Source organism: Danio aesculapii, chromosome 22 (genome assembly GCF_903798145.1).
Source record: "Danio aesculapii chromosome 22, fDanAes4.1, whole genome shotgun sequence".
In the NCBI taxonomy this organism is placed as follows: domain Eukaryota; kingdom Metazoa; phylum Chordata; class Actinopteri; order Cypriniformes; family Danionidae; genus Danio; species Danio aesculapii.
In genome coordinates, this window is record NC_079456.1 from 23697170 (window position 1) to 23721087 (window position 23918).

The 23918-nt window shown below is 37.8% G+C and overlaps 1 protein-coding gene across 1 annotated transcript in view; it reads right to left on the bottom strand.

Moving 5' to 3' along the window:
• nek7 (NIMA-related kinase 7) overlaps positions 1-23918 on the bottom strand; it is a 119647-nt gene that overhangs the window by 79718 nt on the left and 16011 nt on the right. Inside the window, exon 2 of the mRNA XM_056447599.1 lies at positions 1202-1281. Coding sequence (XP_056303574.1) covers positions 1202-1255 — 54 coding nt within the window. The 5' untranslated portion in view covers positions 1256-1281. The remainder of the gene's footprint in view (positions 1-1201; positions 1282-23918) is intronic.

A 23918-nucleotide genomic window follows, 5' to 3' on the forward strand; every position in this document is an offset into this window, starting at 1 on the left:
TTCTGTTTTCAACACATTTCTAAACATAATAGTTTAATAACTCATTTCTAATAATTGATTTATTTTATCTTTGCCATGATGACAGTAAATAATATTGTACTAGATATTTTTCAAGACACTTCTATACAGCTTAAAGTGACATTTAAAGGCTTAACTAGGTTAATTAGGATAACTGGGCAGGTTAGTGTAATTAGGCAAGTTATTGTATAATGATGGTTTGTTCTGTAGACTATCGAAAAAATATATAGCTTAAAAGGGCCAATAATTTTGACCTTAAAATGGTTTTTAAAAAAAAAAAAAAAAAAAAAAACTGCTTTTATTTTAGGCGAAATAAAACAAATAAGACTTTCTCCAGAAGAAAAAATATTATCAGACATACTGTGAAAATTTCCTTGCTCTGTTACACATCATTTAGGAAATATTTTAAAAAGAACAAAATTTCAAAGGGGGGCTAATAATTCTGACTTCAACTGTGTGTGTGTGTGTGTTCCTTTATTTTATATATATATATATATATATATATATATATATATATATATATATATATATATATATATATATATATATATATATATATATATATATATATATATATATATAAAATAAAGGAAAGTGAGGTTTTTAAAGGGTGAATCTCCAGCCATTAATCGGCAAAATAGTAAAATGTTCTACCTCTAATTTGAACGTAACTCAAGACGACTTACAATAATGGAGTCGGATGATTGGAGGGAATTAGTCTTGGGGGTGTGAAAAGGAAGTACGACAGAAGAGAGATTAAGAGAGAGAAGGAGGAAGAGAGAGAGCAAAAGACTGCTAAAAGCAGCAGATTTCCAACACCTCTGTCTCTGGCACTGGAAACACATGATGGCTCCTGTGTGCAGGAAACGTTGCTTGTGCAGAGAGCAGAATCTCATTATCACCTCTCACCCGGCACAGCGGAGAGACAGCCGGAGCAGACCGCCGCCTGTCTCTCTGCGGGTGGATTGACAGACATGGGGAGATTTGACGGGGGCAGATGTGGATGTGGAAGAGGGCGACAGGCTCGTGCTACATGCTGCTAAGCAAGCAGGTGGTGAGTCAGGATGGTAGACGGCGGGAAAAAGAAAAAAAGAGGCTTCGTAGAACGGCTATATAACGAGATTACAAAGAAACTTTGGCTAGACTGCGTGTGTGTTTTTGTTACTGTGTGAGTTACACGAACCTGTGGCTGAAACATTGGCACCGGCGGCTGCTGGCCTTGTGATTGGGCGTCCATTGTGACAGCAGCAGTCGCTTACACCCCTGCGAAACAAACAAACAAGCACAAAATAAGATGCGCTGACCATTCACGGCACAGCAACAGGAGCAAACCCTCCCTCTGTGTAATAATCTAAAGTGATGGTGGACGTGTGAATCTGCTAATAGAATTAGGGTCTGGAGCAGCACTCCTGACAATCACATGCTTCTGCGGAAACGTCCGGCCAGCTCCAGAAACCTGATCCGCAGAGAACACGACACCCATTGTGTTAATGAGACCTGTCAAAGAGCCACGGCACTGGAGACCCTTCAAGCTGAATCGTAAAACTCAATTATTAAAACTTGCGAGCCATTTGCAGAGAACCAGAGCAAATTATCGCAAAAAGACTCTAAAGTATCATAATAATGCATGTAACCAAATGCAGTGTTGTCAGATACATAAAGACACACAATTACAGCTTAAGGTGAGACAATATCTACAAGGTACAAGACCAGTTCTACCACTGAAATGCAATGTTATATGATCTCTAAATCAGACAATTGGAAATATACCAATGAATACCAGACCATGGCCATTGAGAGATTATCAGACTGTACAATTTGGACTAGGCTTGGGCGGTATCCAAACTTTGATACCGTCAAACCTCCTCCCTATTTTACCTCGGTATACGGTATTACCGTGCATAATAAAAAAAATGATGTAAGGCGCAGACAGCGTCACCAAACTGTTGGCTTGTGCCTAAACCAATCAGAAACTGAATACCGTATATGCCACCTTAGGTTCGCGGTCACTTGTTTGTCTTGTTTGTATTAGAGATCTGCGCAGGACGCTCTCTCTCATTCTCACTCACACACACGCACACACACAGACAGCAGCAGCAAGCGACGCACAGCGTCACGCTCTCTATCCCACTCATTCACACACACACACACACACACACACACACACACACACATAGAGAGCACCAAGCGACACACAGCATCACGCTCTCTCTCATTCACACAAACGCGCACACACACACACACACACACACACACACACATAAAAACAGCATCCACGCGCTCGCTCACTCGGGTGCGATATTGTTAAACCGCCCGGTCCTGTTCAAATTACAGCAGAGTTACCGCACGCTCCCGAGCTTTATTCGGAAATTTATTCCCGCATCGCAAGAAATCTGGTCTGGTCCCGCGGCAACCACGGTACAGCAGTGGGAATGCAGACCTCTAGTTCGTATTAACCACGTCTCCCTTCTCGTTCGGTCGAAACCGGAAATACTGCCAAACTGCAGTGGTTGTGTTCTTTTTCGAGAACAGGTCACTTGGTGCGCGACTCGCTAACTTACCTCACCCCTCTCTCTCTCCTCCTCACTGTCCCGTGATGACAATCACGCATACACACTTTTAGGCATTAAATAAATGATATTTATTATTTAATACTTGTCTCCTATTTAAGTGCTTTGTTTTTTATGACGGTATAACGGTATCGAAACTGACACCATTGCAATCTTTAGATCCTGCGGTATACCATATTACCGTATTATCACTCAAGCCTAATTTGGACATTAAATAATTGTATGGCAATGCGGATTTGAACTGCTCAATCAAATTGTAGCTAAAATCTCTATTTTTTCTATATTTGGTCTCTATTTTGATTAAAAAAAAATTGAGACAAAATAGAGACAAAATAAAACCAAATATTAAAATAGAGTTTTGATCTGTTTATGCTGTCCAGGACATCGTGTTTCAGGCGATAAAGTAAATTAAATCATAGTAAAGTTCTTAAGCAACAAACTGGCTCCTGAGATTTCAATCCAACAGATTTATATATATTATTATTAGAAAATCTGTTTGAAAGGATAGTTCACACAAAAAAATGAGAATTTATTCAAACCCTGTGGTCAAAAATGTGAGACTTTTATGAGCTTTTTTCTTCTGTTAAGCACAAAAAAATACTGTGAAGAAAGCTGAACACCTGTAACCATTGACTTTGATAGTTCCAGTATTCTTCTTTTGTGAATAACAGAAAAAAAATGTATACAGGTTTTAAACAAGTAAGGTTGTGTAAATAAATTAGGGTTGCGCGGTTTACCGGTAGCATCGCAATACCATGGCTCTAAAATACTGGCGGTGCCACTGTAGTTTGTAAACGGCAGTATCGTCATTATTGGTTTATCTACAGTAGATAATGTTGCATGTGGAAAAGTCACTAAAATGCTCACACGTTTGTGCACCAATAGACCATTTTATTTGAATAGCCTTGAAGCCTTTTAAGATTGCAAAACTGTGTAGAATTCACGCCTTTTATGGTAGCCTATTGCATGTTTTCTAACGCTTCAGTTTGAACACACATCTGAATTGGTTCGTTTCTGTTCCTGTTAAAATATGATTTATTGATGACCGTGACAATCTCTTAAAAAGAACGACTCACAAAGTGAAATTTTAAATTACTTTGGATTGGTACCTGATAAGACTGGAAAAAGAAATCCAAAATAGCAACATGAAACATTGTAAAATTTGACCACTTCATACAGCCTAATTTTGTTGAAAAAAGATCTTTTGTAACAAATTTCATTTGGTATAATTTGTATCTTTATTTTAATGTAGTTTGGTTGGTCAGTTATCTACAAATAAACAAAAAGAACGAATCAATTTTAGGTGAAGTGACGTGCAAATACTGTTTTTTTCCCCTTAAGGGAATTATGAATTACATTCAAGTAGGCCAATTATAAGATAAAATATAGTGTTTCTGACAATTTTTTTTTTTTTTGAGTTGTGAATTACAGTATCACAAAACTACTTTGTATCATGATACTTCAGCTGGTATAGTATCATAAGATTAAGTAATGGTATCGCGAAAACTCTAAAATAAATGACGGAAGTTTCAATTTTGGATGAACTATTCCTTTAAATCCTGGTAAAATACATTTAAATAAAACACGATCAGAATTACCAGATTAGCATGATCCTCAAATGAGAATATTGTGAAAATGTTTTTCAGAATTTATTGCGGAGTGTGTTTTTGTTTTGGTACCCCGGCTGGTTTGGCTCACCATGTGTGAATAAATATGAGACTAAAACCACCAGAAGTGGCAAGTCTCAATCGAAGTGATTCATTCAAAATGACTGATTCATTTGGAAACTCAACAAGTGACCATCTTAATGAAGGGATCATAGAACCATTGAGTCAGTTTGTTTAAAAACAGATTTGTTTATTAACATGTCTGCGGAACTACCATAAATAATTAATACATAAAAAGCACTATTGCTTGTGTGATATTTATTCATTTTCTTGTCGGCTTAGTCCCTTTATTAATCCGGGGTCGGCACAGCGGAATGAACCACCAACTTATCCAGAACGTTTTCATGCAGCGGATGCCGTTCCAGCTGCAACCCATCTCTGGGAAACATCCACACACACTCATTCACACATACACTCATACACTACGGACAGTTTAGCCTACCTAATTCACCGCATGTCTTTGGACTGTGGGGGAAACCGGAGCACCCGGAGGAAACCCACGCGAACGCAGGGAGAACATGCAAACTCCACACAGAAACACCAACTGAGCTGAGGATTGAAGCAGCGACCCAGCGAGCTTCTTGCTGTGAGGCGACAGCACTACCTACTGCGCCACTTGTTGCCTGCTTGTGTGATATTACGAATTTAAATCATATCATATCATATTTAATCACCAAATCAATAATAGTCCATACAGGTATATTTCTTGCTTCCATAACTTGACCCATAGACTCCTTCTGACTGTATTCTAAAAGGTTTTTGTACAAACTGTAACGAAAACAACACTTCAGATATTATAGGCCATGAAAAACATTGCACACCTCAACTTTTAATATCAAATTACTCAAGTTTTTAAGTGTTCATATAGAGATGTTCTCTTTAAAAGAATCGACATATGCCTCGTTTAGTGACCCAAAGTGACCCAGTGCTCATTGGAAGAAAACTTCATAGTGGACTAAAATGTAAAGCAAACGTAGAACTCTTTTAGACCCTTAATTATCAGTATAGCTGAACAATACATTTCTGCATACTAAACTAAATCAGCCAATAAACAGTAATCTATCAAACAACTATTTGTTTTTTTTTTTAGTGTTACTTTACAAAATCTTATTTCATGACCCGCCATCCTGTAAAAATGTGCTTTCAGCCATTAAAAAAATATCTGACCATAAATGTGAAACCAAAGATTCCTTCATTGTGTCTCAAAACATTCAATAATCACCATCCATAACCCTGCCAGTGTCTGTAGGTTTAGTCTGATGCTCCTCAAAAGCTTAAAGAAGCATTAATGTGGGCACAATAAAGTGTATGTGCGAGTAAGAAACAGCAAAGATGTGTTGTCTTTGCAGAGCTGACGATGAGAAGGAATAAATTAGGTCTGAGCTCTCGTCGGTGACAGAGAGCAAATACAAAAGACGGCGGCGTGCTTTTCTTTACATCAAGCCGGGAGATGGGCCTGTGCGTGCCGCAGCCATCAAAATTTTTAATGATTGCTCGGTTGTCACTTCACTGCGGCGTGCAGCTCGGGTGAGCTCACCGTGTCCTCACTGTACTGAAGGAATATGAGCGAGGGTTTAAAAAAAAAAAAAGAAGAAGAAGAAGAAGGAGGAAAAAAAAAAAAAGGAAAAGGAATCGCTCCTTTCATAGAAAGGCCATTTACATGTCGCTCACCGTGGTGAACGTCCGTCTCTGCGCGTTGTCAGGGCTGAGTGGATCGAGGAGCTCGAGCCAATTAAAATACCTCATGCCGGTGAACGGAGAAATGGAGCTGAAGCTGTCACCATGGCAAAATAAAATCAGCCCGGTTTGTTGAAGGTTAATAACACTAATTAAACACCAACACTACGCCTGAGATTTGAGTGGCAGCGCGAGCAGGACAAGGTTTGTTGCCACCGAAGATTTGTTTCTGTTTGCCATTTTTACAGTTTAGCTAAATTTGTCTCCACATTAAGGGGCGCAGAAACGGCACGCGTGACGCATTTTCTCTGGGGAAGAAGCTAGTCGTTAAAGGCAAACATTTAAGCATCCTCTGTACGAGTACGTAATTAGTATTGGAAGAGTAAGTTTTTAAATTAATGAAACAGACCAGTCGGGCTCACCAACAGTGGACTTGCGAAACACGCTCTTTGTTCGTTCTTTATGAAACTTCAAAATGCGACTGAGGTGAACGATTTCGTGCACTAATTAGCAGTTAAACAGCAGCCAATGGACACTACTGGTGAGGATATGTGATGCTGCTGTCCTCTCTCTATTTTGAGTTAAAGACAAACAATTTTACTCAAATACGGGAATCACGAGTAACAAATCAAATTGCAATCTTAAGATATGACTATTTATTATTAGAGTCAACATGCTGTTAAAAACATTTTAATTCTCTTATGTTATGTATCCCATAGTGAAACAGTAGTATAAACTCAAAAAATATGGTAAAATGAACCTTGTTGTTAGGATGGCAAAACAAAAATTAACCACACTCTTCAATCCAATTTAAGTAGGCAGGTTCTTAGGATTCTAGCATACAGCATCAGTTTACTAGAGTGGGGCAAGAAGCAGTGAAACATTTAAAGGGCACCTATTTTACCCCTTTTTTAAGATTTAATATTAATATTCTGGTTCTTCTGAGAGTGCCAGTTTAGGTTCAGTTCAAAACACAATTCAGATTTTTTTTTATTATAATGAGTTAAAAAGTGTCATTTTGGGGGTGTGTACCCAGGTCACTGTTTTAGCGGTGTGTTGCTTCACATTAGTTTCAACTTTCCACCCAACTTAACAAGGGGGCGGAGCCAAGAACGTACATGTACGACTCGGACACAGACCAAGCAGAGACTACCAAATCATTTGTGTCTTTGTATAGTTTTACAGCCAACTGTGTGCTAGTGTAAAGTTTCAAGCTTGTACACAGAGACAAATAACCATGCACACTAAATTAACTTTGACTGAGGCTATAACTAAAGGGCATCACACACCGGATGCGCCACTCAGAGCCGCGACATGGCACACCAGACACGCACATTCGTATGTTTTTTTAAAAATAAAACAATTCAGATGGCATTCTGTGGCGTGGCAGAAATATGAACAGTGTCCTGTGGCTGGGCACCGCGGACAGCCGCCAACTTGCGGCTGTGTGTACGCTGATAGAAACCTATGTTTAGAATTCTAAAATGCATGGCGCAACGTGGCACGACACTGCGCGTCGCCGCAGCACTTCTGGTGTGCGACCTGCTTAAGGCAAGTTCATTATTTCCAATGGAGGGCACGCGCATGAGGTAATGGGCTCGCACTTTCCAGCTGCACCTAGTTGAGATAAAAGGGAGCTTCAGTGACCGCGGGAAATGCAAACAGCTGAAGTTTAAAGAAGACACAATGGAAAGTACACTTTGCAAACCCACTTAAAGTTACAACGAACAGCGCCAATAAGAGCGATCATGTAGTGAATGTTGATCTTGTGTTGAGCCTAACGTCTAAAAATAGAGCGAGGATGTTTCTTTTGTGACATCACTTTGACTCACATGCTGAAAATGCCGGACGTGAAACAACAAACTGAGGGTATGGTAATGCCCTCCTCAAACAATCAATCAACCTGTTGATCCATCAATCAACCTCCTCAAGCTGTCAATCAATATTGGTGGGCGGGGGGACCGCACTTCTATGTCAAGTTGTGGTTGATCTCAAAACCGCTCCAATTGGTCCACCGTTTTTATGTTGTTCAATTTTTTTAAAAATGGACTGGTGTGTTAATATCACCCCAATATGATGGTCTATACACTATACCTACACATGTCTGTCCAAACAGCTTGAAAAATAGATTTTTCACCATAGGCGCCCTTTAATAAATAACTGTTTAGACCTGTAATACAGTAATGTGATGTGATGCAAATAACTACATCAAATAACCAAGTCAAAATGTGGTATTACTTAAACTATTTGTATAATCCTAAACTGAATGATGGAGGGCTGTCCTTTTGGCAGATGGATCTTTTTTTCAAAAATTAATAAAATAAAATACTTGGTTTTAAACAAAGACCCATTTTATTTAAATTGGTACAACAATATGACTTTATAGACAAGCAAATTAAATTTTTAACTTGCCGTATAATAAAAATAACATTAAAAAAAGAAATAAAATTCACTTGATTTTCATGTAATGGTCTCTCTCTCTGTCTGTGTCTCTCTGTCTCTCTCTGAACTTACTACAGTAGTCAAGCTGCACCTGTTTTTGCCTTGATTCGCTCGCCAATGTCTTTTGCGTTGTCCTGATATTTTTTTAAATCTGATTCAGTTACAACATTTCATTTCAGTATGCTTTTTTTGTAGCTCAAAATTAAAAACAAACAAACTACATTAATAAAGGCTACATTAAAAAATAAGACCCCAGCCCTGCCCATCATTCTCGCTCTTTTCTCAGATGGGACGGTGAGCCAAATCACAGGTTATCATGGGCCAATTTTGGTCTATGCCACTGGCTATATTCACGGGAACAAATATTCAATATATTCTTTGAAGAGATGATGCCAACCATCGAGGACTTCGAAGACAACACATTCATTAATACCAAAAATCACTTCATTAAACATGTACACATAGACATCACCTATAGGCAATAAAATTGAAGGTTAACCATGTATTTAATAACTTATATTTGATTGTAACTTTAGCTAATTCTGATTGTAATGCAATAATGTGCACCTTTTGTTAGGCTGCATTGAAAAAAAAATATTATTAAAAAGGCTATACAAATAAACTTAAATTGAAACTGTTTCTTAATCATTCATTGTGCAAAAAAAAACAACACTTATAAAAAGTCATAAGTTGTTTCAGTTTTATAAAGGATAAATATTCTACAAGTCTTCCAGAAGACACTATTTTGAATATGATGTAAATGCAAACTTTTATTTTGTATGTCATTTAGTAACAATTAACTGTTAAACGGCACTAATTCACTCAACTGCAGCATGTTAATCAATATCTTAGGCCCACTGTTACTACAGAGCCTGGCTGGCATCCAACAGTGGTGCCACAAGAAGGACTGCCTCATTGCTGGTTATTTCACCTTCAGTTCACTGCTAGTTAGTTCTCCTGCAGTTTCAAGCGCCTCAGATTAAGGCTGGCAGCACGGCTTCTTTGAATGACCTATTCAGTGTCAGAATGACTCCAGGGCATTGGTGGTTTCCATCCATAGACCTTCGCCAGCACCCTTATTAACAGAATCAATTAAAAATGCCACATGTCATCAGCACACAATGACAATGATTACTGGAGCCTCACCCTCTAGAGATGACTACACACAGACGCACACAAAAACACACGTCAAAAACACCCAAATGTCCAGAGAAACGTTCATCTGCCACCATCCATTTTCCACCAGCTATTTACAGCTTCTGTGAGCAACACGTGGTTTACAGCTGCGTTGCTTGTAAAATTAACATACTGAAAAGGGGCCATGGTAACAACTATGTAGCTATACATAGCTTAGCATGACAAAAGGGCCATTACGTGCCATGATGACAGTAGGCAACCTACTTGAAATAGAGGCCTGGAAGCTGACTAACAACAGAAGTGGCAGTTTAGCTGCATAGTCGCAAAGAATGACAACAGATTTTGAACAGTCTCTTCAATGGTGGCATGTTCACTGAGTATGAAATGTATTTAATGTATAACATTTCTATTTGTAACGTAAAAAAATTGGTTAGCACTGTGGTTTGGTGGTTAGAAGTTGTACACATGGTGCTCAAGCTATTTTAGTGCTCTGTAAATTCAGAAATTTGGAAATTGTGGATTTGATGTAAAAAAAAAAAAAATGTCACTCGACTTATTGATAAATGTCTTTAATACATAAAAATAATAATAAATGTTTGAATTTGGCAGATACTTAAAAATACGTCTAAAAATTTACCAAGCCGTGAATCAAATCACAATGTGGACTTGTGTCGAAGAATAAAAAAGCACACAAAACTATTTGGGTATGAACGATTTGAATCTGTGTGAAAAAAAATTGTGTGGTTTCATTTACTGCACCTACTGATGTGTGTGAGAAAACTGTGGTGTTTTCAATGTTTGCATTCGTACTACACAACTCCACTCAATTGACCAGTATTTCACCATTTTAAATATGTAAATAATATAGAGACTCAATTATTAGCAAACAAATAACTTTCATTTTAACCTCAATAGATTACATTTTCAATCAATTAAATACATAAAAAATAAATCAAATTATTCTTTAATGCCATTCCACAATTTTTAATAATAGATTTCTACTCTATTAAGAAGAAATTCATATAAATATATAATAAACTACGTAACATTAATACAGGAAAAATTAAATATCCGATCGATATTCAGCCGATAATCACATTTTAAGACTAGATCAGTACTCGCCAATCATAAGTGTTCGTTTACTGGTTTACAAGCAGAGGAAGATCCATTTTAACTTCTTATACATTAAATATACACTCCAAACATTTTCTTGATGAGACGTTGAATTTTTCTTTCGTCATTTGTCGTTTCCAAATTGCTTTGTTTGTCATTTTTCATACCAAATTTTTTTTTTATCTGTCTTATCCATTATTTTTTGTAAAGCTGCATGTGACCATGATGTGTCCTCACTAAATAGTTACAGTGAAGTTTTTGAGAGATTATATCCAACATCCTTTATTTATTCTCTTAAATTTGCAACAATGGGAATCTAAAAGTGTATTGATATCAAATTTTTAGCCACTGAGATGCAGAGATTTGAGATGTGTCGAATTTGAGATGTATCGAATTTGATACATTCGATATGCATCCAATTTTTCGATCACCAAAAATTTATCATCTGAAAACATGTTATGCCATTTAACAGTCTTTCAGTCTTCAGTCTTTGTTGGGGTACTCTTTTAAGTCTGAAAGCATTAACAACTTATCGAAATATATATCGATACTCAATATGGAAAATAATTATCGAGATTGCATTTTTGCCATATCGCCCAGCCCTAATTAACACTGTATCGTTTTAATGGAGCATGTAATTATATAATGTTCAGTTAATTGAATTATTTTGTGCCCAAATGGCTCAAGTTTGCTTCAAATTCTTACAGTGTGGCCTTAATGATAAACTTTCACAAAGAAAAGATCTTTAAAAGTATCATACTTAGAGGGAATATGTGTTTTATGCAACGGTAAAGTTATATAAAGCTTGAAGAATAAGAATTGGTACTCGGTATGGGCCGATCGCCATGACGAGGAATCAGTACTCTGTATCAGCTCCAAAAATTCTGATCAGAGCATCCCTGTTAAATAGTTGAATATTTCTAAAATAAACTACTGTTAATCTCCAAATAAGTTATAAAAATTAAATAAACTACTAATATACATTTTATTATTTATTTATTTTTTAAATCCAAACAGGAAAAAGAAAATATTTTAAAGAAGACACTAGAGTCCCATTACTTTCATAGTTTTCCATATTGCTAAATGCAAATAATTCAACAGGAACTTTAAGAATTTTAACAGTCATTCATTCATTTTCCTTTGGCTTAATCCCTTTATTCATCAGGGGTCACCACAGTGGAATGAACCGCTAACTTATCCAGCATATGTTTTACACAGCGGATGTCCTTCCAGCTGCAACCCAGTACTGGGAAACATCCATACACACTCATTTACACACATAGATGGCCAATTTAGTTTAAAATTCAATTCACCTATACCACGTCTTTGGACTGTGGGGGAAACCGAAGCACCCGGAGGAAACCCATGCGAACACTGGGAGAACATGCAAACTCCACACACAAACAGCAACTAACCCAGCTGGTACTCAAACCAGCGGCCTTCTTACTTTGAGGCGACAACGCTAACCACTGAGCCATTGAGAATTTTAACAATAAGGCTAAAAATTGCTCATTATATCATCAAATTTTGCAAGTCATGATTAATTTTTTCAATTAAGACCTTTCACTTGCACAATATACTGCCTAACAACATTGATTAACTCCTTACATTCACATCGTTGACCTTAAAAGCTGCAAAAGAACCACAGTAGATGTCTTCCCTGTGAGTGGGAGCCCATCATTAATCAATGCAGCCTTTAGTTCAGTGGAAATTGAGTAATTGCCAATTTTACGAGGCATCAACTCCTGGAGGCTGCGATGACTTCATATTAAATTCCCAATATCTATGCATGCACTGCACACTTCAGAGGTCTTTGAAGCAGGAAAAGATAAATCAAAGAGCAGATTCACCTTGCGCTCCCATGTCCAAAATGATAAAAGCAGACATAACCGAACTGATCAGTCGCCAAGCAAGCACAACAGGGCAACCCAAGTGATGGCAGGTTGCCCTATAGGTCCATTATTCCCCCGTTTCCTAGATACTTTCTTCTTTCCCACATGAAAAAGAAAGACGTATCAAGAAAGGAAAGAGGGGTTTTTTTTGTTCGTCAAGTAGCGTGGATGTTAACTAGCTCTGAACTTAAATTAGCCTTTGCTCACAGGTGTTCACGCAGACCGGATGATATGCAGATGAATCTGAAAGTGCACGAAAGTAAAGGCAACAGTAGAAGCGCGTGGTATGAACAGCACATGAAAGGCCGCTTTGAGCCTGTGAATACAGTAAAAGCAGTGGCCATGATTATAAGAAAGCTCGAGTGAAGCTAAAACCATCTGATCATTAATGATGGAAGAGTCCGAAATTAAAAAGGACCGGAATTTGCACATTTATTTTAATCAGAGCTGAAAAGAAACATGAGCCTAGAAGTGCGAGTCGCCACGAAGAGCTCAAGACGCGTTTGAAGATTCGGGATGCGGTCGTGTCGATTCTGCAGCTTATTTAATGATGCCGTTTATGAATTTTTACTTTCAATCTGGGACTTTTGATCTATTATTTGACTTACTGGACAATTAAGATATTTAATACGCAGCGGTTTAATGAATATGTAAATATGCACTCATGTGCGTGTTCCTCTCAATAATAAAACAACCACTGCTGAAATTACAGTGGCGAGAAAACGGCAATTAAGACTTTTCTAATATCTCTACTATTCAGTACTCTGGTTAAGTCATGTTTATTTATGGAACACTTTATACAGTAGATTTCTTTAAAGCAAGAAGCTTTACAGTAACTGGAATTACATTTCAATTTCTTATTAAGCAGCTTTTTATGGTTTATATTTTCATTCATGGATATTTGACCTTAACAGAGGAAATGAACCTAAGATGATGTACATGTGAAAGTAGGCGGGGCCTCATAACCACACTCAACTATTATACAATCACAATAAACCAATGATAGATCAAAGATTGCTTCGGTAAGCTGTTTCAAACTTCTAGAATGAATTTAATTAACAAAAAATATATATTATCAACATGTTTGTTAATTTTTTTTCTTTCTATAAAGTATATTAGAGCTATAAGTTTCATTAGTATTTTCTACATAATAATAATACAAATTACCATCTATATCAAGATAATTAAATTAAAATGATTGTTATTTTATTATTTTTTAATTTAATTCAAATTGCGTGCACATATATGGCTGCCCAACATTGGAAAAAACAAATATTGCAATATTTTCATTCACTGCATTATATATTGCGATATAAAAGCAATTTCACCAGATGACTTTAGTAGCTAGTATGCTTCTGTAGGAAACGTATCTGCATTAAACATCATTTATAAAATGACAGGCATAGTTGAGTACAACACAAAAAAGCAGCAGACAATCAATAATCACCGTATAATAATAATAATAATAATAATAACACTAGGGCTGAGCCGATAAATAATATTATAATGTATCGTGACAAAATTTATGCCAATAACAATGACAAGCCCTGGACATTTTTACTCTATATTAATGCCAATCACACAGCAGAAATGTGCAACAATGGGAATCTAGAAGTGCACTGACATCGAATTTTCGGCCACCGAGATGTAGATTCGAGACGTATCGAATTGTCAAGATGTATCGAATTCGTATTATATTTTTAGCCACTGAAAATTTCTTAGCCGGAAATATGTTATGCCATTTAATGGACCCTCCAATTTTTGTGGCTTCAGTCATTGCTGGGGTACTCTTTTAAATCTGGAAGCATTAATAACTTATATCGAAATGTATATCGTTATTGTTCAATATGGAAAATAATTATCGATCTTGCATTTTTGCCATATTGCCCAGCCCTAATTAACACTATCGTCTTAATTGAGTAATTACATAATATTCAATTAATTTTAATTTATTGTGCCCAAAGGGCTCAAGTTTGCTTCAAATTCTTACATCGGTTACAATTCTGCATACATCGGTTGTACCAAGTGCTTATTTAAGTTACTGTTCCCTTTCTATCAGCTCGAACCAGTCTGGCCATTCTCCTCTGACTCTGGCATCAATAAGGCATTTGCGCCAACAGAAATGCCACTCACTGAATATTTTCTCTTTTTCTGACCATTCTCTGTACACCCTAGAAATGGTTGTGCGTAAAAATCCCAGTAGATCAGCAGTTTCTGAAATACTCAGACCAGTCTGTCTGGCAACAACAACCATGCCACTTTCAAAGTCACTTAAAACACATTTCTTCCCCATTCTGAAGCTCGATTTGAACTGCAGCAGATCATCTTGACCCAAGATCTTGTACCTTGTTTAAACCCATTTTGTACATTTTCTGGAATCACCACTTTCATAAAAAGTATATCCTGGAAGATTTTACTTTCTCATACAGTGAAATTTTGGTCATACTACTGCCCAGCCCTAGTTACTAGGGTGATTTCAACAATGACTTAGCTTATTTTTCATTTAAATGTAAAGAAATAAACAGCAGCACTTTAAATAAAGCAGCTGGTTTATTGCTTTAAATGGCAATACTATGCGGTTGCCAGGTGATTTCTTACTGGCCCACATCATATATAAGTTATTTAATTAAATAATACTCCGCAGGATTTAATCAATGTCACTCCTAATTGAGCTTTATACAAATGCATATGCTGCACCATATGCTCATTTACACTGCTGTATTAACATTAGAATATTGCATTTGTCTCAATAAGCTTTATGTAAAATAACAAATGCGGTCTAATTGCATTACGTTCAGCAAATATAAAAATGCTTCACCTAAAAGGCTGTTTTGTTCAAGCCTACAACAATTGCATTTCCATAAGGACCCAAGCCTTACAGTCTTGAGGGAGTCGGGCCCTGCCATCCATATTCCTGCTCGCCGCCTATTTATAGGCCTCCTTTACATTTTTCACTTTCACATTTTATAGGGTAATGATTATTTCTCAGCGGAAGTAAATAGCACAGCACAAATGGCCTCTGCATGTGAGGGCCGTCTTTGATTTATACCCACACACAAAGTAGTGCACAGGCCTTTGCCTTTAATGCCTGACTCTATTTTACGGCAAGTCTCGGAGGAGCTCACTTTTGTGCGCACTACAGTTCCCCCTTTCTCGTTTCAGGGTCAGAAACCTGCTACAGTAACGACGTGCATTCGTTTGTATCTCATCCAAGTCGGGCTCCTTCAATCATTGCGCGCGCACACACAAACATACGGCTCGGCGTAGGAGGCTGGAGTGTGTGCAGGTGTAATGATCCACTTTACGTATCCTTGAGTCAAAAGGACGTGGCTCGGAGGAGCTGGCAGGGCAGCAATAGACCCGGGCCACCTCGGCCTACTGCCTATTGTGTGCCTTCTCGAGGGCCAGTTTGATGAATCAGTTCTGGGCTCGGGCTTTTGTTAGCGTGCCGTCAAGCCTGCAGGTGCTTTATAGTGGAGGGTCTGAGAGGGAACAGTTAATTACCCTGCAGGGGCGCGCGGCTCCCCGAACGCTGTTTGATGTGCAGAGCTGGAGCGTGGTGAAGGGAGTCCTAAAGTGATGCAAATAATCCATTAGAGCTAACTTGACTAGCTTGTTTGTCTGCGTAAGGATGACCAATTTGAATAACACGCGATGCGGAATAAACATTTCATCCAATTGCATTGAAAACATTTACACCTCTTGTAGTTAATGAGAGGATTTTAAGGTTTATTGTGGTTTGGTTTTTCTTATCTGTAGTCTATAAGGAGTAATGCAGATGTCTATATTTTGGTAATGTATTGTAGTTCTAAATTAGAGAAGTTGGTTTAATATTTCCATTCAAATAGATACTAGTCAAAATAAACGAAGACCACCTGCTTTAATATGTTGTTAGTCCTCTGTTAATTGCCAAATCAGCACCAACCTACAAAAATATTGAGTCTGCTTAGGAGCCTTTCCCATATTGCATCTTTTACACACTCAAGTTCATTATTTCAAATGGAAACGTGTGGCATGTGAATGCAATTAGGGAGCGATGTGGTTGCGATGCACATGCGGTGCTTTTTCCAGTCGTGCCTAGAGCGCAGCGAGTTGAAATCATCTCTAACTTTTTAGAATGACACAAGACAAGTTTCTACCAATCAGCTTATGGACTATATACATTTCAGTCAGTAATAACGATAGACTAATTACCTAAAGCACCTGAAAATGGCGCATTTTAATTTTCTTTATAAATAAATCTTGTATTCGAGTTGGAGCAAGGGTTTGTCATTGGTGCTTTTATGGAGACTGATGGTTTCTTAGGAATAACTGACGTCACGAGAGTTCAAAAATGCATCGAATTTATTGAAGGAAGTGGCATGGCTCGCATTTGTTGTGTGGTTTTAGAAACTATATGTGAACGCAACCTAAGATGTCCTGCCATATACAAGGGCATCCAGACTCAGGTCTCGTTTACACTAGTGCGTTTTAGCTTTAAAACAGCGTTTTAGAATGAAAACGATTCACGTCCACACTAGCGTTTCTGAACAGCTCTCCGTCTACACCAAAACACTGAAACATCATGTGACCACACACACACACACACTCTGGCATGCGCTGCAGCACATCTAGCCAGATGAGAGCTGTGCTCATCGGAGTGTTCATCTAGGATCTACCACTGGATCTAATCTCACTATATATTTGTTAAATGTGATATTTAATTCCTCTTGTTGTCTATATCTAACTCCATATTTCAACTTTGGCCTTTTGAATCTATTAATTGTTCTCGGGTAATGTTTTTGGCTGAGCGCAAAGATAAGTTAATAATTAATGTAACCACGTACATTCTGTATATTGACTGATTGCTTGCCGTTATTTCCTATAATGTATAAACTCATTGTACGTTATACTTTTATAATGGCCATTATTGATTATTAAAACTGATATTCAGCAAAACAGAGGGTATGTTTCATATTTTCAATGAAAATGAAAGGAGGCAGTAATGTTATTGGCTCCGTTTTGTTATGAATACGCATACAGTGAAGATGACGGTCATATATGCAGCTAGACGCCTCAACATTTCTGCTGTCTGTTAAGTTGTTAATATCAAAATGAAAATATCAGTTCCTTATATCATGTTTTAATTTTATTGTTAAGAAATAGTGAAACAACGTATCCAGGGTGATGTGAATAAGGTTATAAAGTACACTGTTCTCTTTGAACATTTACTGACATGTCCTCGGGAGTCTGTTTTCAATATCAACCTTGCGAAGTCTGAACTTACAAGGAGAGGATGCAGGACTGAACTGTGTGTGTAGGCTACTTAATATTAAGGAAAAGCCCCAATCAGAGAGGAGAATGTCTGCAGCCCCGCCTCCGTTTTCAGATGTCTCCATTTTCCCCCATCTACACTAAGACGGAGCAGCAGCGTTTTGGGATGAAAACGGCCTCTCGTTTCCAAAACTCTCCTTTTTCAGTGCTCGAAAACTCTGGCATAGTGTGGACGGATGGCATAACCGTAGCAAAACTTATGCGTTTTAAAACAAAAACGCATTAGTGTAAACGGGGCCTCAGACTCAACTTTATTATCCCGTTTAGGGAAACTAAAATTGCAGCAAGGTGCCGTTGGTTCTTGCCTGCCACTTTCACCAGGCTACTCAATCTGTTCTTATTTGACACACTCAGATAAATGTACCAAGCTACAATGCAAGAAGACAAAACAGATTCAATAAATTGTTTATAAAACTGTGTCATCATAGAGGTACAAACCTGAGCATCCAGTTTCCATTGCTGTCCCAGGTAAACACAAATTTTGGACCAATCAACCTACCTCCATTTCTCGAATACCTGTGAGCCCATTGTTCAAATTACTGTTACAATTTTGCATGACTTGTAGCCCTTTGGTTGGTTGGATCAAATAGAATAGCCTTTATTACATGGAGCAATGGACCACTGTTGTCTGTCTTTTGAGTGAGTCAAGATTTGGCAGATGGTCGGCGCCAATAGCCTAGTGGTTATGCTGTGTTCACACCAGATGTGGAAAGCGCAAATAGACGCATGAACATTGAGTTTACTCGCTTCATTTGCAAGTCAAATTCACTTCACAAAAGAAAAAGTGGATTCGCATCATGAGCAGTGCTTCTTTCTGCCGGTGACTCTAACTTCATTGCTAAATGGCTAACATGGATTTTATTGACAGAACAGCTATTTATGTGCTTTAGGAAGGCTGAAAAACAGCGTAGATTCGTTCGGCGCTGTGTCTGAGTCCACTAGATTCTTTCAGAGGTGCACCCAGAAATTGTACCTGGATGATGGAGGCTTTCAGCTGTGGTTCAGACTGAGCCGAGCCCGGTTTGATGAACTGTTGTCTGGTGTCAGCAAGAGGATTTGCCTTCGGGACACCAACAACAGACAATACACCATAATCACTCCCCTGCAAGAGCAAGCTCCTGATTGGTTAATGCGCCGCTAACGTTCGCTGAAGTTTAGATTTTCTAACTCAATTGATTCGAGTGAATTCACGCAATTTGCACCAAAGGATGTCTATTCGCATCTCTGCGACTTAACATGCATATCACTTACGCTTGACGCTTCATCCACGACTGATATGAACCTAGCATTTGAGCATTGACATAGCACTAAGGTGCTCACGGCGAGTCCCAGCTCAAGGTCCTTTGCCGATCTTTCGCTTCTCTCTGCTCCCCACACTTTCCTGTTTGTAATCTCTACTGTCGTGTCCATTAAAGGTGAACCCCCCAAAAAATTATTAAAAATAAATAAATAAATATTTTGCAGATGGCAGGAGAACATTTCTTGCCTGACTAAACTGTGCAATCTGTAAAATTTGGTGGTGGAGGTGGTTTTTTTTAGGGATTAGGCTAGGTACCTTACTTCCAGTAAAGTGCCCAATTGAACAAAGCAAGGATCCTCAAGGAACAGTGCCCAACTCTGTTCCTGGAGATCTACCTACTTACAGAGTTTAGTTCTATCCCTGCTCCAGCGCACCTGCCTGTTCCGAAAAGTCTTACTCTGTCTTAGTTGTATTTGATTTAGAGTTAGAGCTGAACTTTGCAGGATGTTAAACCTCCAGGAACAGACACCCTTAGCATAAAGGCATGACTAGATAAGTTTGACATGGCAGATCTCAACTGACTTAAGACCATTAAACACCTTTGGTATGAACTGGAATAAAAATTGTTAGCCAGGTCTTCTCATCAAACATTACTTTCTGACTTTATAAATGCTCTACTGGATGAATGGGCAAACGATACAACAGGAACATTAACATTCTGAGGAAGGCCTTCCCAGAACAGTGCAAGCTGTTATAGGTGCAAAGGGGGAGATCACTTTCATATTAATGTCACTGTATTTAGAATGCAAAGTCACTGTTGGCGTAATGGTCAGGCCTCAAAACAAAAAAAAGTGTGTTGAATATATATCGCTTATACAACCAGCACTAACAGAAAACTTGAATGGGGAATACCCAGGAAACATAAATAAATCTGGTTTACATATGTGGTTTTCCTGGCAAAAACCCAGCTGCCATATTTAGGCAAGAGAGAATGCTGTTGGGTTTTTTTCCACTTTTTTCAAAATGCAGATACCAGTAGTCATGACACGTTTTACAAGCTCTTAAGAGCACAAGCCTAGTGAGTTATGAAAGAACATACAAGAATACCTGAGTGACAAACACATTAATAAAGTCACTCAACCAAGAAACAGAATAGCTGAAATATGGCATTTCTTAAAACCTGTAAATACAACAAATATACAGTTTAACTCTACAATAAACTATGATTTATTTTGCTTGACAACCTAATATCTGGCTAAACAGGTTCATTTGACCATGCCAAAGTCAAGAACGGCACACAGACAAACTCAACAGCAATAAAAAGTCTTCAAACTCCCATTTAAAAGAAATTATTTTAAGACTTTCTTAACGTGAACAAAATTTACTGGGAAAAACAAGTCAATGAGTTGTCAACTGAATCAATGTTACTTCCTGATTGACTTCTAAAGAAAGCACAGCATAAAAGATGTTAATCTGATAGATCTCAGCTGGATTGCAAGCACCTGCAGGCATCAGTCTTGTAAATAAAAAAAAAAGTGTTTCGACAGGATTTCGAGGGGAAAAAAGCCGTTTTGTTAACTGAAACACAAAAGGTGATACTGAATGAGATGCATCATTTAGCCCAAATTCTAAGAAAGTACTACATGTATTCTTTTTTATATTATATTATATTATATTATATTATATATATATATATATATATATATATATATATATATATATATATATATATATATATATATATATATAAATAAAATAAATATATCACCCTCCAAACAAAACTACTGCTCAATATTTCAGCTAAAGCATTTTGAAAAAAGTACAGTTTCACCTAATAATTCATTCAACAATAAAAGAACCCTTTAAATAGATCAAGTTCAACAAGTAGGTCAATAATAAAAATGCATAGTTTAAAAAAAAAAATTGAGCTGCTATTAAATTGGTGCATTCTTTTATTTAATATGAAAATGTATGTATTGAAAAGCTAAAGCTAACTCCAACCCATATTTGCACAACATCTCACTCCAATGTTTTAAGGAGAATTTAAATCTGCAAAAAAACATACTATCATAATTAACGAGTCTTAAAGGGCACCTATTTTACCCCTTTTTTTATTTAATATTAATATTCTGGTTCTTCTGAGTGTGCCAGTTTAGGTTCAGTTCAAAACACAATTCAGTTTTATTATGTGCTAAAAAGTGTCATTTTTGGGGCGTGTACACAGGTAGTTGTTTAAGGTTTGTGTTGCTTGGAGGACTTAACAACTTAACTCCCCCGCTTTGTGTATGACAACAGACAGGCAGACAGAGAGCAGCAACATGAGTGAGAGGACCAGCATTCAGCCGTACATGTACGACTCGGACTCAGAGCAAGCAGAGACTACTGTTGAGGAAATCAACTTTCCTAATGTGCCAGAATGTGTCAGAGTGGTGTTTACAAAATTATTTGTGTCTTTGTATAGTTTTGCAGCCGCTATGTAACGATGCATGCGTCATCCGTATAGGGATGTAATGATTAACTGGTTTCACTATTAACAGCGCTTTAATTCATCACGGTTAATTAATCGTAAAGGCTTCTCAACACCGTTTTTCTGCACGGATCAAAACTGCCGCAACAAAACAAAATTATGCCAACTGTGTGCTAGTTTAAAGTTACAAGCTTGTACACCAAGACTAATAACCACGCACACTGGATTAACTTTGACTGAGGCTATAATTTAGGCCAGTTTGTTATTTCTAATGCAAGGACGCACATGCGAGGCAACGCACTCAAACTTTATAGCCACACCTAGTTGAAATGACAGGGAGCTTCTGTGACTGCGGGAAATGCAAACGGCTGAAGGTTAAGGAAGGCGCAATGGAAAGTACACATGTTTGCAAACCCACCTAAAGTTACAAATAATGGCGCCAATGAGAGTGATCATGTGGTGAATGTTGATCCGCCAGCCGAGATCAATCAAGTGTTTGTGGAGAGAGTGCTGAAAGGTTCAGTGGATCAGCTGTTTTTAATGGCCCGAATCTCGATACGTTGCATTCACTGCGTGTTCAGCACAAATAAACTCTAAATGTAAAATCTCTGTTGCTCATTCGCAGGAAGACGATGAAGGCTCTTGTGTTGAGCCCAATGAGCCTTACATCCAAAAATAGAGCAAGGGTGTTCTTTTGGTGACATCGCTTTGACTCAGGCTAAAAATGGTGGACGTGAAACAAGAAACTGAGGATATGGTAATGCACGCCTGTCAATCAATATCGGTGGGCGGGTAAGACCGTACTCCTACGTCAAGTTGCCGTCGATCTCAAAACCATTCCAATTGGTTCACCATTATTATGTTGTTAAATTGAAAAAAAAGGACAGGGTGTGTTTACTGTATATCACCCCAATATGACAGTCTATACACTACCTACACACGTCTGTCCAAACAGCTTGAAAAGTAGATTTTTCACCATAGGTGCCCTTAAAACCAGTACACTTAAAATGATATACCTTTAAAATCAGTCAATGAACAGGATTGATTCAAGTTAGGATGTGACTCTTTGAAGATGTTCAGTAGTCAAAAAAACTCACAGCCAATATTTCACAGCCAATTATTTCAAACAGTCAACAAGCGTTTCCTTACATGATACAACTGCTTGTTATATGTGGCCTGAAGACCCCTGGCTGTACCCGTGACCCAACATGCCGCGGACCCCGTCTCACGTGGTCTAATGAGGACTTAGCCATGTCACTGGCCACAAAGTTCTCCAGCTAACCTCTGTCCACAATGGGATGTGACAACTTCCACTTCAGGGCTAAATTCCTTTTATTTAGCACAGCCAGAGGTCGTGCCCACCAGCCGCAATCACACTAATAGAAGCCTACAGTCCCGAATATCCCTTCATCTCTAGCTCCTGGGCTCTTTCTTCTCGACGTATGCAGTGACTAAAAGTTTGACGACGTTATCAGAGGCATCCTAGCAATCACTGAACGCACGGTACATTATTACCGTTATGCTCTGTATCACTCAGAACCAAAACAACAGATGTTGATCATGCTTCATTTCTCTGGAATATTCATGATGCAATAATCGGACGCACATCAGAACACGGATTTATCTGCGGCCTTTGACAGTTCGTCAACGTGATTCACTCGAGTAAAGAAGCATTCCATGTTTTTCTGCAAGTTTCAACCATTTTAAGTCCCTTTTCAGGAATAGATGTAATAATTTAAAGGTATTACAAAAACAATGTTAAAAAATAAGGGGTGTGCAAAATAAACATTAAACAATGCTTGTAATATGCCACTCAGGACTAAACAATATTTTTTTTAAGTTATTTTACTATTTTACGAGAGTTCATTAGCACTAAATAAACTGTAAAAGTTTGATAAAATTGCAGATTATTTTAACCAATAATAAACTGCAAAAGCTTTCAATACTAAAAAGTATCAATTAAAAGATACAAATGGTACTATTTGTATTGTATATTGTTTTTATGTCGCCTACGCTGTTGTTGTCTATTGGAAGAAATGAATCAATAGAGCTGCCGTTTTAGTACAGTGTAGCGCTCCTTTGGAATGAATGTGGGACCAAGGTGCAGTGGAGAATTGGCCATCCGAAGCCATAGATATACAATCATATATACATACATCTATGATCTGGAATTTTCTTAGTGGTCAGTGTGCAAATATTTTTTAAATTACAAAAATTCTAATTTTACATCACTTTTATCGATGGATAAGTGACCGCACGGGCATTGCTGACAAAATGTGTTGTGTTTGTGTTCATGGAAATGTATTATCCTCTCTCCCTGTTAAATTTGATCTAATCTGTGTCCTGAAACACACCCCCTCTCCAGCTTTCACTTCTCATTCT